Here is a 15,893-nt window from a genome sequence, read left to right as displayed (position 1 = left end):
GGGGACGTAGGAACAGAGAAAGAAAGAGGACAATGCCATGAACGGAGGAGATGATGGGAAAGGATGGCATGGACACCTCTCCCACTCAGACCCTTAGAGCCCCACAGGACAAAAAGGTGAGTCCAGCCTGGCCCCTCCAGAGAGGCCCTCAGTTTGTACCTGTCTGGCCCTCTGATGGCCTAGGAGTCCCCCAGACAGGCCCAGACACCCACGAAGTGGCTGAAGGCAGGTCTGAGAGAGGATGAGGACAGAGAATGGAAGAAGAGGAGGAGAAGCAAGAGGAGGTGGCAGCCGCACGGGGCCCCTACCTTTCCCCAGGGCAGAAGGAGGTGCTGCCCGGCCGGTGGCAGGTGGCAACGGGCGGGTAACGGGAGGGTGCTCCGTCGGGTACCGGCGCCCGCCGCACCTCCAGGGGCCGTAGGCCCCCATTGCGGGCCCGTTGCACGTGCTCAAACAAGAGGGCCAGCTCTCTGTAGGAGAGGGCACCATCAGCGGTAGACAGGGCTCTGGCACCGCCCCCCTCACCCAGTGGGCACAGAGCTCCTGAGCTCAGATATTGCCAGGTCCTGGCGCTCTAGAGGTGTTCACTGAGAGCCCAGCCAGAATAGGACAGGGTGGACTGTGGGAGACTGGCCTTCCCCACTCCCTTTCTACCCCCAGTTCCCGGGAAATCCCCAGGGATGCCAGGCCTGGATGTGAAGGCTGGCACAGCTCAAGGGCAGTCACGCAAGGAGCTTACTCTCAGTCCATCAAGCTGACTGCCTGAACGTGCCGTGCCTGCTCAGAGGCCAGCAGCGGCCCTGACATCCTTTCCCGCCAGATCTGACTCTGGATTTTAAGGGGAGACGGAGGCTGAGGAGGGCGGTGTGGCAGGGTGGCTAGCCCAGCTTCCTTCCCCTCCAGCACTCACTCCTGCCACTGGGGTTTTGGAGACTAGATTTGGGACTGTGGCTTCTTCCTAACTCTCCAGGCCATTTCCTGCTGCCATGAGCCAAGGAGGGTATCTTCCCTCTCTCCTGCCTGCCTTCCCATTGTACGGATGAGCAAACTGAGGTCCAGGGAGCAGATGCCCAGTGGATTCAGAATCTCCAGACTAGGCTCTGTTCCTCTAGGCAGAGGTCCTAGACCATCCTACCACCCCCACCCCCAGATCTCCCCTCATATACATCGTATTTCTTACAAAGCAGCCCTGTCCCACTCTCGAATGCCTGACCTTGAAAAAAAGGCCTCTTCTAATCTAGTCACCTTCCCACTCTGAGGTAGGAGCTTGCCTCTGCTGGGTGGAGAGATGTAGGGGGGCACCAGTGTGATGGTGGGAGCCCCTCTTCCCAGCCCCTCCTCTCCTGCTTCTCCCCTGGGAAGCCCCTAGGGCCGGGAGGGCATGGGGATGGGGAAGCCAGGTGCAGGGGCGAGTGGGATCGCGCAACAGCTGCTCCTGGAGAACTAATGAGGCAAAAAAGGCGCCTGCAGAAGCGCTGAGCACAGCATCCTGGCCCAGCCACATGCTTGATGCCCGCCTGCCCATGGGACTGAACTGGGCTCCATGGTTTTCATTCCTGCCTGAGGGCCTAGCCAGGCACCTGGCCACATGCACCTTCGTGATGCTATTAATAATCCCTCGCGTGGTGCCACCCCCATGCAGTCTTAGCGTGGCCCTGGCCAGTGGGGCAGACCCACTTCTGGGCCCTGAGGCTGCTGACTGGCACAGTAAAAGTGGGCACATATTCCCACATGGGAGTCCAGGGTGGGAACATGTACCTAAGTCTGGAACACATGTTTCTGCCCACCCCACACTTTCTCCAACCAGCTGCAATATCCACTAACTCTGTCCCCGACTCAGGACGGAGGGGAGACGAGCTGGCTGTATCACTGCCCTAGGTGGCATCACCTATGGGTGAGCATGCACACTGCCAGCACTCCAGGGGCCGGGGCTCAGCCATGGGCCGGGGCTTCACCAATGCCCTATGTCCAGTGTCCACCCCTTCCCTGGGCATAGCAGAGTAGAATAAAGGACACTCCAGGCTCTCAATTACATAAGATCTGCAGAGCCAGCCCAAAGTGCTCCCCTGGGAGCCATCACCCCCTTTCCACCCTCCAGGGCTGCGTCTCAGCCACTTGTCCTCAAAGGGCATTGCTGCCAGCCCCCCACCCACCCCTGCCCCTAGCAGGACCTACCTGAAGGATGGGAGGATACTGTCATAGTAGTACCAGGTGGCTGTCAGGTAGGCCCGGCTCATATCAGTGGAGTACAGGCGCCATGCAGCCTGGTGGTATGGGGGACGTGGGGGATGGGGCATCAGTGAGGCCTCTCCGTCCCCACCAGCCCTCTCCCCTGAAAGAACCCAGTCTTTGGTCCAGTTGTGGGTTACCCAGAGCCAGAGGCCAGTTCCAATTTCACAGCCACCAACAGCGGCAGCCAAGAAAGTAAGGCCTAGGGAGAAATGACTTCCCCGAGGGGACAAAGCAGATCAACATCAGAGCCAGGGACCATAGAGCAGAGAGGTTAAGAGCTTTGTTGTCAGGCAGACGTGGGTTTCCAATCCCAGCGCTGCCCCTTATGAGTGAGGACAAATTAAGTAAAGCTTTAGAACCTCAGTTTCTTCACCTGTAAAACGCATGTAATACTGCAGGGTGTGGTGAGGAATGAACAGTTGTATATTACATGCCAAGCTCAGTGCCTGGCATATAGTAGGCACTTCATGCCAGGTTCCTCTGTTAAACACTCCTCTTATTCTCTTTATCACGTTTGATAAATACCTATTCATTGTGTATTTGATTGATAACTTTCTCTCCCCCTAGACCGTAAGCTGTGTCTTGGTTACTGCTGCCTCCTCAGTGCAAATATAGTGTCTGGCACATGTGGGTGCTTTGCGAATGTTTGCAGAACGCCGTTATTATTACTAGCAATGCCACTCCATCTTTCCCAGCTGCCTGTCACTGCCCACGGGAATACTAAGGACTGAGAGGGGAGGAAAAGCATTACCTACCAACCCCTCAGCGTCCATGGACTTGCCGAGCTTCCTCTGCAGCAGGAGGGACGAAAGTCAGACAGGAGGAAAGACTCCCGCTCCCTCCACGTAGGAAGAGCCAGGGAGGGACTGTGAGTGTGGCCATCAGCGAGAGCAGGGAGACATGGAGGCTGCTAGGTGGGACAAGGCAGAGCTGGGCCCTGTATGCCTCCCTTCTTTGGATGCCTCTTGTCCTTAAGGGGCTGCCACCGCTGACCTCACCAGCCAGGCACCCTCCTAAGACAGGAATATTTTTACTTCCTGCTTGCCTAGGCCCCTGGCATGGGCTGGGGAGCAGCTGCCAGAGCTGTCTCATTAATTATGGGTACCACAATACCAGCTGTCTCTTGGCATGGACAGTGCCAGCCATCTGCCCCTACAATGCCCCTCAGAAGGCCAGCTCCCAGGGGACAGTAGCCATTGTGCCCCAAGGGACGCTAAGAAGAAAAGGCTGAGCTGGTGGCTGGAGATAACAGGGACAGGGAGGAGGGTTCTACCCTGGGGAGGACAGATAAGGAGGGGCTGAGTGAAGCCTGGGTTTGGGGCTTGGAGGGTGACACACTGGCGAGCAGGCAGAGGTGGGCTGGGCCAGTATTCCCTGAAGCATTTCCTGCAAGGAGTTCTCTTACACACACTCCTGACTAGCAAAAAGGCAAGGCTAGTCCCGGGGTCACAGAAAATCAGAGCCCTGGCCTCAGCCCACACACAGTCACAACACACCATGGCGCAGAGGGAAACTGAGACCACACACTCCTGACTTCCTACCCACCCCTCTGGCTGTTCCTTCTCTGTCTCCTTGACCAGTTCAACTTTGCCAGCCCACCCACCTGCTAAATGTTGAGGTTCCTAAAAGCCCTGTCTGCACCATCTTCTCTTCATTTGTGTGAGTGCTTGTGGAATGAATGAAGGAGTGAATGAATGTGCTGGGAGTGGGGTGGGCTTACTGCTGCACAGCTGATGGGGCAAACAGTGGGTCTCTACCAGAGGCCTCAGGGCTCCTGTCTGGGCTCTGCCCCTTCCCAGGCCCTGTGAAGTTGGGCTGGAGTTGGGCAATAGGGCAGCTCTGGCTAGCCCTAAACCAGGCATTTGGTGCAGGGGGAAGTTTCTGGCACCGTCAGTGAGCATCCTGGCTCTGTGTGTGACTTGGCATGTGGCCCCAGGAAAGTCACATAGCCCCTTTGAGCTTCAAAGTGGTGTCACCGTTGGGCTGGGGACATGGGTCAGCACACAGGGTTGACACACCAGTGCAGTCATACAGCCCTGCTCCTGGGGCTTCTTCCTGGGCATCTTGTACCTGGATGAGGTTGGCTGCCGGCATCCTCCGTTTCTCGAAGTGTTTCTGCCGGTGCTGCTCCTGGACCTTCAGGGCGAAGCCGGAGCCTAGGATGCCCTAGAGGGATAGGGCATGGTTGGGGGAATGTGATGGCAGTGGTGGGGCAGTAAGAGGCTGCAAGGGTGTCCCCATCCCTGCCCCTCTGAGGTGCCCCAGGCTCCCCAGGCAGATTTGTGACAGGGGCTGAGCAGGTCCCACCCTCAGCCTCCCCGACCAACTGAGCAGGAGGCAACTCACGGCAGGCAGGGCAAAGAAAGAGATGCCCAGTAAGGCGAAGCCAGCAGCCAGGACCCTGCCCAGCCATGTGTGCGGTGTCTTGTCACCATAGCCGATGGTTGTCAATGTAATCTGGAGACACAGGTTACCAGCAGGACTGGTCACGGGGGCCACCTATGGCTTGTTGGGGGTACAGGCAGGTAGGAGCCTGATCATGAGGGAAGGGGCCCGCGGTCACTCATGGGGGCTGGTTAGGGTCATAGACGGATTCTCCCTCTCCTGGGCTGGTCAGGGGAAAGGGGTACAGTCACAAGGGCTTGATGTTGGGGGCTAGCTGGGGACAGAGGCAGGTCCACCAGAGCAGGTTGGGGGGTTAGCATTGGGGCTGGTCTCAGGGAGATTCCAGCTCTAGTGAGAGGGCAGGGACAGGCCCGCTCAACCCTGAGTCAGGAGTCACAATGGGCATATCTCGGGAAGTTCCCAGGGAGGGTCCCAGGGAGAAGGGCAGCCCTACAAAGACTCACGCACCGTCCCCCACCAGAGGGAGTCGGCATAGGAGGAGAAGTCGGAGTTGGCGTCCTTCTCGGCCAGGTAGACCAGGAAGGAGGCGAAGATGAGCACCAGGAACCCGATGTACCAGGCAGTGATCAGCTCCTGCGGGGCAGGCGGCGGGGCGCGGTGAGGAGGGCTGTGCCTGCCTGGGAGATGTGTGGGGCTTCCACACGGGAAGGGGATAAAGGTCCCCCATCTCCCGGAGTCCCTGGCTCACTTTTCTTTCTCAGCTCCTCCCATCAGGGCGACCCTGCCCTGGCCTTCGCGAAACCGCCAGCACTCCCCCTACCCCGACCCCTATTCCCACCCTCACCCCCACCCCCACCCCCACCCCCACCCCCACCCCCACCCCCACCCCCACCCCCACCCCCAATTCTCTGCTTCGCCTTCCTGAGTCCCAGGTTCCGTGCCCAGGACTCCAGCACCCTGCCCACCTTGCCCCGCCCCGCAAGTCCCACTCCCCAGGCTTCCATGGGCCTCCACTCCTACCCTGCCTCCACCTCTGGCACCTCAGGTCCCACTCTCAGCCGCCTCCCACTTTGCAAGAGGGCCCTTCAAACCCAAAAGCATCTAGGGAAAACCCTCAAGCCCCGCCTCTCCGGCCCCGCCCCCTGATCTGGTCCGGACTCCTAGGCCCGCCCCACCTAACCCTTTGACCTCCACTCTGCCCCCACCCACTTAGACCTCGGGCTCCAATCCCCGCAGGCCCCACCCCTTCCCAGCACCGAGACAGCCCCTCTGGCCTCGCCCTCTCCGCCCTGCCCGCTCTGCTCTTGCCCCAGACACGCCCTCGAGCCTCCGCGCGCCGTCCGCAGGCCTCACCTTGCTGTGAGCGTAGACCACTGAGCCCAGCAGCTTCCAGGTGCCGCCGCGGCGGTCCATGCGCACCATGCGCAGGATCTGCAGGAAGCGCATGCTGCGCAGCGCAGACGTGGCGAAGATGTTGCCCTGGGTGCCCGCGGCGATGACGGCCACCGAGGCCACGAACACGATGAAGTCTGCAGGGGCGGGAGCGGCGAGGTCGCAGCCAGCCCACCCCGCGCATGGACCAGGAGGCGGGGACTTCTGGGGCTGTGGCAAGGGACTGGGGAGCGAGGGGGAGGGTCCGTTGAATCTGTGCCGGTCTTCAGGGTCAGAGTCAGGATTGGGGTCAAGGCGTCACCCTGGCTCCTGGGGTCAGGGGTCAGGTCGGGCGGGGCGCGCCTCATTACCTATGACACAGAAGGGCTTTCTGGCAAAGCGGAAGCGACCCTGCCATCCTCGGTAGCGGCAGCAGCATCCGGCAGACCAGACCCGGACGATGTACTCCAGGCCGAACACCACGATCATCACGAATTCCTGTGGGACCAGGAGCCTGAGTTCTGGTCCTCACTCTCCAGAACTGAGGCCCAGGTCACAGCGCGGACCCAGCCAAGAGTCCCTGGGTTAGGGGGACCAGGGCCTCCTCAGACCCGTCTCCTGGAGTTTCCTGGACTTGAGGATTCGGGAGGGCAGGAGACCCCCTCCGCCTCCTGCAAGAAGACTAAAAGCCCGAGCGTGTCCTCCCCTTCCGGCCCCCATGAGCTGATCGGATTTTTCTGCTCCTCAACATGCCCTCCCCGTCCCAGCTGTCTCAGACTCCCTAACTCTGACCGGGTGACAAGAGGGTGGCTGGCTGTCAGCTGTCTCCCTCTGTGGGGCTTCCGTTTGGTGTTTTGTGTTTAGGCAAAAACTGAACTAAAATCCACCACATGTGGAGTTTGCAGATTTTGTCCTGAGAAGGGGTGGAGCCTACTCACTTCTATTCTGGACCCATCATAAGCCCTTGCATAGAGGCAGGAGGTCCCCCAACACTTACTATAGAGTGGGGATGATGCCCACAGAGGGGCAGCCACAGCTGAGGGAACACAGCACAGCAAGCTGCTCTCTGAGCCATGGTATGAGAAGCCTCTTTCCACCTTCAGCCCTCAGCCCAGAGGTGCTACCTTACACAGCCCCCCTCAGTCCTGGACTCCCAGCACTTACCAAGATGAGGAGACACTCGTTGGCAAGTTCCTGGTGCTCCTGAATAGTGGACAGCACAGACAGCACCAGGCAACTGAAGACCAGCAAAAATCTACAATTGCAGCATGAAGGAGAGGGTTAGATTGTTGGAGGGACAGGGCGGCCAAGGGTGCCCCTGGCAGGGGGTTACAGAGCCAAGAGAGGAGAGCATTATTTTCAGAGAATTACGTGGCAATCAGAATCAGAATTCCCTGGAGTTACAGCTCTGTGCTGGGCACCAAAGGCAACAGCCCCCAAGCCCCAAGCTACTGGACCTCACAACTGTCTCAATTGCCCCCTGCTGCAGGCTGCAGCTCAGAGAGGTAGTCACTCATCTGTGAGTAGCAGGTCCGTCTGGGCTGGCAGTGGAAACAGACTGACTCAAGGTTCCTCCAGGTCTAGGCACCCACAAGTGGTGGCCACAGCCCCAGCTTGGTTTTAAGATGTCTTGGGAGAAGTGCTCCAGAGGTCAGCCCAGGGCTCAGGGAAGGTCAGCAGATGAAGGACGGACCTTCTTTCTTAGGCACTCCAAAGTGGCAGGAGCCTGGCCTCATCTGCAGAATTGGGACAACTGTCCCTGCCTTCGTGGAATTAAGTAACAAGATAGCTAGAAAAGGAAAGAGGATCATGGAGGACAGGTAGAGAAGGAAGGATGCAGTGGGGAGAGGATGTAGAGAGGGGAATTGGGCAGTGTGGAGCTGGGCCATCGAGGTCAAGAACTCCCCTGCAGACAGTGTGAAACTACAGAGTGGCCCAGAACCAGATGCTTAGAAATGGAAGGAACTTTAGACTTTAGCACATCTAATACTTCCCTCCTCTCCCATTGCACCACGAGGAAACGGGCCCGAAGAGGAAGAAGGACTCACCCTTTGTCACCCAGTGTGCCCAGGACAGAGCCGAGATTAGAGCCAGGGTTCCCAACTTCCCCGTGGATGAAAGAGGACAAAGGGCATGAGGAGAGGAGCTGGTGGCCTTGGCGGTATGTGGATGGGTGAAGGAGAGCAGGGTGAGAGGTCACAGGCTGCAGACACAGCAAAGGCGAATGAGGTGGCCTCCAGGAGCACCCCTCTTTGGGATGGGGTGTGCTGAACATGCACGCACCCTGGAGGAGACTCCAGAGGGAATGGGCTTCTCTGGAAATACATTTCTGTGTACTGACCTGCCAGCCTGCCCAGATGTCCCCAGTCTCCCAACGTCTGCACCGTTGCTGGCACGGTGCATGCTACACAGAACACCTCATGTCTGTGCCTGCGAGACTCTGCTCACCCTCCATGCCTACAGGAACACAAATGCTACATGCTCTGCAGAGCCTCTGATTCCTGCACCCCACTATCCCCACTTCAGAACTGCCACCTCCCGATGCTTGCCTCCCTGTGTGTGGCCCAAGTCACTTTCTATGTGGCTTTATTTATATTCATGTTTCATGGTGACCTTAACGGCAGCAGCTCAAGGTCAGAGAGATCTGAGTTTGGATCCCAGTCCTGCTTGTGTGTGTGGTTTTGGGAGCGTCACCTGCCTTCTCCGAGCCATCTCCTTATCTATGAAATGGAGGCTATGGGAGGAAGACATGCAAAGGGCATGGCACTACCCTGGCTCACTTGCACCTCCTGGACAGGGGCTCCTGGCCATTTTGGGGGTCAAGTGTATCCCAGCAAATGCCCCTGGTTTGAGAAGGTAGGTGGCAGATGTCGGTAAATTGTTTTGAGTGAATGAGTTCGAGAAGAGCTTATTCCTTGGCCAGTTCCAGACCAGAGCTGAGTCAGCAAAAACATGGGGCACTGGAGAACAGAAGAGAAGAGCACCAGCTCCTCGTGTTCAATAATTAATCACAAAAAAAGACAGCGGCCACATGCACCTGCATCAGGACTGCAGCTGAAGCAGGGTTTGGGACCAGAAGGGCCCTCCATGAGGTCATCTCATGCAGCCCCCTCCTCAGGGAATGGCCGCAGCCAGGACTTTATAAGCCTTTACCTTGGCCTTGATAGACACCCTCCCGTCCTGTTTCTCAGCTGACCTCAGAAGCTCAGGCAGCAGTGGGCCACTCTGGGGCCTTCTTCCTCAGTGTTTCATTAATGCTTTGCTTTTCTTTTAGTTTTTCCTTTTTTTTTTTTTTTTTTTTTTTGAGATGGAGTCTCACTCTGTTGCCAGGCTGGAGTGCAGTGGCGCGATCTCGGCTCACTGCAACCTCCACCTACCGGGTTCAAGCGAGTCTGCTGCCTCAGCCGCCTGAGTAGCTGGGGCTGCAGGCGCATGCCACCATCCCCAGCTAATTTTTGTATTTTTAGTAGAGATAGAGTTTCACCATGTTGGCCAGGATGGTCTTGATCTCCTGACCTCATGATCTGCCTGCCTCAGCCTCCCAAAGTGCTGGGATTACAGGTGTGAGCCACTGCACCCGGCCATCATTAACACTTTTCTTGCCATGTCAGTAGTTACACATCTATAAAATTTCCTCTTCACAATTGTAAAAAAAAGCAAATTATAAAACCTTAATGGCAATGTGATCCCAATGTTTGAAATAAAGATGGTTTTTATACACGTACCCAGAGTCAGCAAGGCTATCTATGGGTGGTAAAATTAAGTAATTTGGCTTTTGTTTTGCTTTCTGCTTATCTGTATTTTCTATTTTTTTTTTTTTTGAGACAAGGTCTCACTCTGTCACCCAAGCTGGAGTGCAGTAGCATGATCACGACTCACTGCAGCTTTGACCTCCTGAGCACAAGCCATCCTCCTACCTCAGCCTCCTGAGTAGCTGAGACCACAGGCACATGACACCACACCCCCCTAATTTTTTAATTTTTTGTAGAGATGGGGTTGAACTATGTTGCCCAGGCTGGTCTCAAACTCCTGGGCTCAAGTGATCCTCCTGCCTCTGCCTCCCAGAGCTGGCAGTGTGAGTCACTCACCCAGCCTGTATTTCCTAATATTTTTTTTAGAACAGACATGGGTTGTTTGGGTAATAACAAACTAATATGAAATTTAAAATGCAGGCCAGGCATGGTGGTTCATATCTGTAATCCCAGCACTTTCGGAGGCCGAGGTGGGCGGATAGCCTGAGGTCAAGAGTTACAGACCAGCCTGGTCAACATCGTGAAACCCCATCTCTACTAAAAATACAAAAATTAGCCAAGCGTGATGGCAGGTGCCTATAATCCCAGCTACTCTGGAGGCTGAGGGAGGAGAATCACTTGAACCTGGGAGGCGGAGGTTGCAGTGAGCCGAGATGGCGCCATTGCACTCCAGTCTGGGCGACAAGAGCAAGATTTCGTCTCAAAAAAAAAAAAAAAAAAAATTAAAATGCATTTTCTTAACAATACAAACAGGAAAAGCCCACTTTGGATCCTGCCCCACCCCTTGACCACAGTCGCCTCTGCCATTCAGCAGGTGTGAGGATGCGGCCGCCTCTCCCAGGTGTCCAGCTCGTGTGTCCAAATGCCTGCTCAGTGACTCTTCTGGGATGTCTGGTGGCCTCTCAAACCCAACACTTCCAAACACCAGTTCTCAATTTGTCCTCAAGTCCTCCTCACCTCCTGCTCCCCATCTCAGTAACGGCACCAGGGCTCCTCCAGGGCTCAGGCTCCTTGATTCTTCCTTTCCCTCCCCCGGCACATCCCCTTCTGAGCAAATTCCATTGGCTCTACCTTCAGAATCTATCCCTGGGCAGGCCAGGTCGCACCATCCCAACCAAGCCGCCACCATCTGGCACCTACCTGGCCTCCCTGCCTCCACTACGCCTGAATGTGACCACTCTCTTCAAAGCAGCCAGAGTCATCTTCCCACAATGCACAACTGGAAACCATTGCTCTCCACAAAACTCTCCTCAGACTTCCATCGCACTTAGAGAGGGAAAGTCCAACTCCTTGGCAAGGCTCTGCGAGGTCTGTGCCTCCACCTCCACCTCCAAATTTGACCTTCTGCACTCTCCCGCTGGCTCACTGCACCCCACTTATTCTGGCCTCCTTGCCAGTCCTGGAACACACCTAACATATTTCCACCTCCAGGCTTTGAACCTGCTTTACTGTTTCCTCTGCCTTACCCAGGTCTGTTCCAATGCCACTTCCTTGGAGGGGCCTCCCCAGCCATTCCCTCTCTGAAACAATGGCCTCATCTCCACTCTCTTGCCCCTTATTCTGACTGACTGATTTCACAGCACTATTGAAAGACTAAGTAAATGAATAGCAGGAGTTCACTGTAACCAAACATCAAAACACCGTGTCACCAAGCCAAAGCTTCCAGTTTGCACCCACTGAAGAGGTCCCCAAAGCACATCCATCCCTGACTCCTCTGGCTGCCCCATATCTTTCCTAAAAAGGCACCCCTCTGACCTTGACCATCTCCATTTGGCAGGCACTGCTTAAAAAGCCCTCGAACTTCACTTCTCCCTGCTTTAACCCACTGGCTAAGAGTTTCTATACCCTTGATACTCTCATTACATTTGAAGGGGTGTGCTTGGACTAATAGAAAACACCCTGGGAAGAGGCGCGGTGGCTCACGCCTATAATCCCAACATTTGGGAGGCCAAGGTGGGAGGACTGTTTGAGTCCAGGAGATCAAGACTAGCCTGGGCAACATTGTGAGATGCTGTCTCTACAAAAAAATCAAAACAAAAATTAGCCGGGCATGGGGGTGTGCACCTGTGGTCCCAGCTACTCCGGAGGCTGAGGTGGGAGGATCACTTGAGCCAGGGAGGTTGAGGCTACAGTGAGCTGTGATCTCACCACTGCATTCCAGTTTGGGGGACAGAGCCAGACTCTGTCTCTCAAAAAAAGAAAAGATCCTGTGTTCCAGGCACCTGAATAATTATCCGTATCTTCCAGATGAGGAAATAGGGCTCAGGGAGGGACAGGTTTGTTCAGGATCACACAGTAGATCTGTGGCAGAGCTGCAGCTCAGGCTGACCCTCAAGCTGCCTTGGGCTTCCTGGAGGGGGTTCCTCACACAGGGACAGCAGAAGAGAGATCAGTATCTGGAGGTCAGGGGTAGAGGAGACAAGGTGAAGGAGCCCCTTAGCTGGGATTTCATGCCTGCCACAACTAGGGTGTGGCATTCATCCAACAAAGGACTATCCAAGTATTCTCTCTGGCCCCCCCTGGGGCCTCAGTTTCTCCATCTATACAAATATAGATGAAACATGGGTGCTGGCTGGCCTCAGCCCTCTCTAATCTCCCCATCAGACAGGCCAGACTAGCAGCCACTTTCTAGGACATCTTTGCCTATCATGTCTGACTGCAATTTGTGGCCCATGTTCTTTCTCCCTTGCCCAGCCCAGGAGGCAGAATGGGACAGGCGGGTGTTGCCCGGCTGGCTCTCCCCAGCTGGGCTGATCACAAGGCTGATACAACCTTTCCTCTCCATATCCCCCGTCTCCCCATCCCATGACTAGCCCGCTCGTTCAGGAGGGAGGAAGAGGATAGACATGAAAAAGTGAATGGTTTGCTTAGATTTGTGGTTTTCAAACTACGGTGGGTGTCAGAGTTGCCTGGAGGGCTTGTTAAAATACTGATTTCTGGGACCTTATTCTTACAGTGTCTGATTCAGTAAGTTTGAAATGGAAAATCTGCATTTCTACAAAGGTCCCTGGTGATACCATTGCTGCTACTATGGGGACCACACTTTGAGAATCACTGGCTTAGCTGATGGAGCAATTGCAGCTGACTCAGTTATTAGCCAGCTCAGGGCTTTTTAAACAACTGCAATCACCGCCTTCTCCCCATTTATACCTCCTCAAGTCACTGTCCAGAAGCGGCCACAGGGCAGGAGGAGGAGGAAAGCTCTGCTGGGGAGGTGGCTCTCGTGCTGTGCCCTGAAGTAATAACCATAACTGCTCCTGCTGGCCAAAGGCTTCCTATTGGCCAGGTACTGTGCCAAGCCCTCTATACGCATGCTCTTAATCAGTTCTCACAATAACCCCATGGAACCGTACCATAATCACCCCAATAAGGAGAGGGTGGCTCAGAGGCGTATACTATGGTGACTGCAGAGCTAAATCCTCTGAATCGAACACTTTAAAAAGAGGAACTTTACAGTGTATGAATTATATCTCAATAAAGCTGTTATTCAAATGAGAAAAGAAAGGTAGATTAACTTGTCCAAAGTCATAAGAGCAGGACCTGAGCCCAAGACCATCTGGACCACCAGGCCCTGGTAATGCTCTGGGCCTCAGTTTCCCTCTCTGAAACACACACATAGGTCGGGGACAACTCAATGATGGTTAAGGTCCCTGCAGCTTGGTAACTCTCCAGAAGTCGGGTGGAGAGGATCGGCCATCAGTTTAGCTCCAGATTGTCTGGGATGTCCCTGGATCAAGCTCAGGTCTCTCTCTTCATACCCACTGGGCGTTTGCCCAGTGTCCACAGCTCTCTCTCTCTCTCTCTCTGTCTCTCTCTCTCGACATGTCCAACATGTCCCTGGAAGGACAGCTGCTGGGAGGCCAGGCCAGAGAGATGGGGATATGATGGGGGTAGGGGAGATGGCAGGGAATCTCACAGCAGAAAAGAGGTTGTCACCTGATCCTTCTGGGCTATATTCACTTCAGACACATTAATTATCATCTACATTCAGCCAGGTTTATTGTAAAACCAGAAATGAATAATCCAGGTCCCAAGGAATTAACAACACAGAACATAACACAGGGGTGACGGGATGGATGAGGCCATGACAGTGTACTCAAGGGGTTGAGGAGAATCCCAAGAAGCCTTCCACACAACCAAAGTGGAGGGATCAGTGAAGACTTCTTGGAGGAGGTAACTGGACAGGGGTGGGGCTGCCCCAGGCAGAGGAAGCAGGATGTGCAAGCAGTGGGAATGTGGCCGTCGAGGCAGAGCCCAGAATGGCCAGCAGTTCTGGAGGATGTGGCCTAAAGTGAAGTGGGCAGTGGAAAAACCCAGAGGGCCAGATCCAAGGGCCTTGAGTGGCACTCGCAGGCACTGTGAACATGATCCCAAAGGCAATGGCGAGTCATTGTGGAGTTCTTTTTTTTTTGAGACGGAGTCTTGCTCTGTCGCCCAGGCTGGAGTGCAATGGTGTTGGCTCACTGCAACCTCCGCCTCCTGGGTTCAAGAGATTCTCGTGCCTCAGCCTCCCGAGTAGCTGGGATTACAGGCACCCACCACCATGCCCAGCTAAGTTTTGTATTTTTAGTAGAGACGGGGTTTCACCATGTTGGCCAGGCTGGTCTTGAACTCCTGACCTCCAGTGATCCACCTGCCTTGGCCTCCCAAAGTGCTGAGATTACAGGCATGAGCCACCACACCTGGCCAATTGTGGAGTTCTAAGAGAGGAAACGACACAGTCCAATCTGCATCTCAGGACCACTTAGGGGAGTACACAGAATAGATCAAAGGAGATAAGACCCAGCAGAAAGACCAAGAAGGCTCCACAATAGCTCAGACGAGAGATGACTGTGGCCTGGCCCGGGGTGGTAGCAGCAGGGAAGAGAGGTGGATGGATTGGACAATACTGCAGGAATAGGGTTTGGTGATTAACTGGAAACAGGAACTATGAAGGAGAATAACCTCTATTTCTGGTTTGGGCATTGGATGGATGAAGGTGCCATGAGTGCCTTCACGGGACGGGGGAGACTCTGGTGGAGAAGCAAGTGTCGGGTGCTGGACATGTTGAGAGAGAGAGGGCTGTGGGCACTGGGCGAACACTCCATGGGTATGAAGAGAGAGACCTGGCTGGAAATGCATTTGGGGGACATCAGGGGAGAGGTGATGACTGAGGTCACGGGAGCAGCTGAGACAGTCCAGAGAGCATGTGGCAACGTTAGAGGAGGACCCAATGGAGCCCCAGCGGTGCAGCAGGAACAGAGGCCCTCTACGCAGACTGGGAGGGATAGCCAGAGAACTGGGAGGGAAAGCAGAAGAGAGAAGTGTCAGAGAGGCCACGTGAAGAACACATTTCAAAGCAGGAGTGGACAACAGTGTCAAATGCTGCCAAGAGGTCAAGTGAGATAAGGCGTGAAAAATGTCCCCTGGATTTGGTGACACACTGGTCACTGGGTTCCTTGGCAAGGGCAGCCTTCTCTCAGAAGGACAGGAAGACTAGAACAGGCCCAGATAAAGTGAGGAAGGGGAGGGGCGGTGAGGAGGTAGAGACAGTGAGTGTAGGTTTAACTATTTGAAGATGTTTGACTGCAAAGAAGAGATCAGAGATTGTAGCTGGAGAAGGGTGCAGGGCACAGGGAATCTTTTTCTTTCCTTTTAAGATGAGAGAGCCAGGGTAGAAGGAGCCAGGAGATCAAGAAGGAGAAGTTGAAGATGCAGGGAGACAGAGGGAGTGATCAATGGAATGACGTCCCCGGGGAAGCTGGGAGGCTGGGATCCACAGCCAGGGAGCAGCTGGTGTAGAGCAGGAAGGACCCCTCCAGCTTCCACAGGGACAGGCAGGCATGCGGGTGGGAGGAGGCTGTGGGAAGGGAGGAGGCCAATAGCCCCTACTCACTGGGGGCTGCTCTGGGAAGAAGAGGCAAGGCCCAACTCACAGAAGTGGGCAGGAGGGTGGGGTGGGGGCTCTGAAGAGATGGAGGAGGTATGGAACTGGGAGATGAAGGTGGGAGAAAAGACCAGGCCTGGAGAGGAGTCCCATGGGAGCAGAGGACCATTATCCTCAGCAACGAGGATGACTCTACAGACCTGGAACATCACAGGCACTCAACACATGCATTTCAGGGTTTTATTTAGGTTTTGTGTTGCTGTTTGCTTTTAAGGCTTGATTATCCAGTAGGAAGCAGCCTGTGTGAGAAGAGGACCCCTCCCCAC

At 55.2% G+C, this 15,893-nt stretch overlaps 1 protein-coding gene across 1 annotated transcript in view; it reads right to left on the bottom strand.

The window, feature by feature from the left end:
- The window catches only part of KCNQ4 (potassium voltage-gated channel subfamily Q member 4), a 56,608-nt gene that overhangs the window by 16,127 nt on the left and 24,588 nt on the right, over positions 1-15,893 (bottom strand). The window contains exons 2-9 of the mRNA XM_031667465.1: positions 7,114-7,204; positions 6,321-6,447; positions 5,932-6,107; positions 5,086-5,211; positions 4,579-4,689; positions 4,303-4,398; positions 2,176-2,264; positions 309-470 (exon numbers count right to left, since the gene is read on the bottom strand). Of these exons, the coding sequence (XP_031523325.1) occupies positions 309-470; positions 2,176-2,264; positions 4,303-4,398; positions 4,579-4,689; positions 5,086-5,211; positions 5,932-6,107; positions 6,321-6,447; positions 7,114-7,204 (978 nt within the window). The remainder of the gene's footprint in view (positions 1-308; positions 471-2,175; positions 2,265-4,302; positions 4,399-4,578; positions 4,690-5,085; positions 5,212-5,931; positions 6,108-6,320; positions 6,448-7,113; positions 7,205-15,893) is intronic.

Source organism: Papio anubis, chromosome 1, assembly GCF_008728515.1.
Source record: "Papio anubis isolate 15944 chromosome 1, Panubis1.0, whole genome shotgun sequence".
Classification (NCBI taxonomy): domain Eukaryota; kingdom Metazoa; phylum Chordata; class Mammalia; order Primates; family Cercopithecidae; genus Papio; species Papio anubis.
Note: the sequence above shows the minus strand (reverse complement) of the source record. Positions and strands in the feature narration are given on the sequence as shown.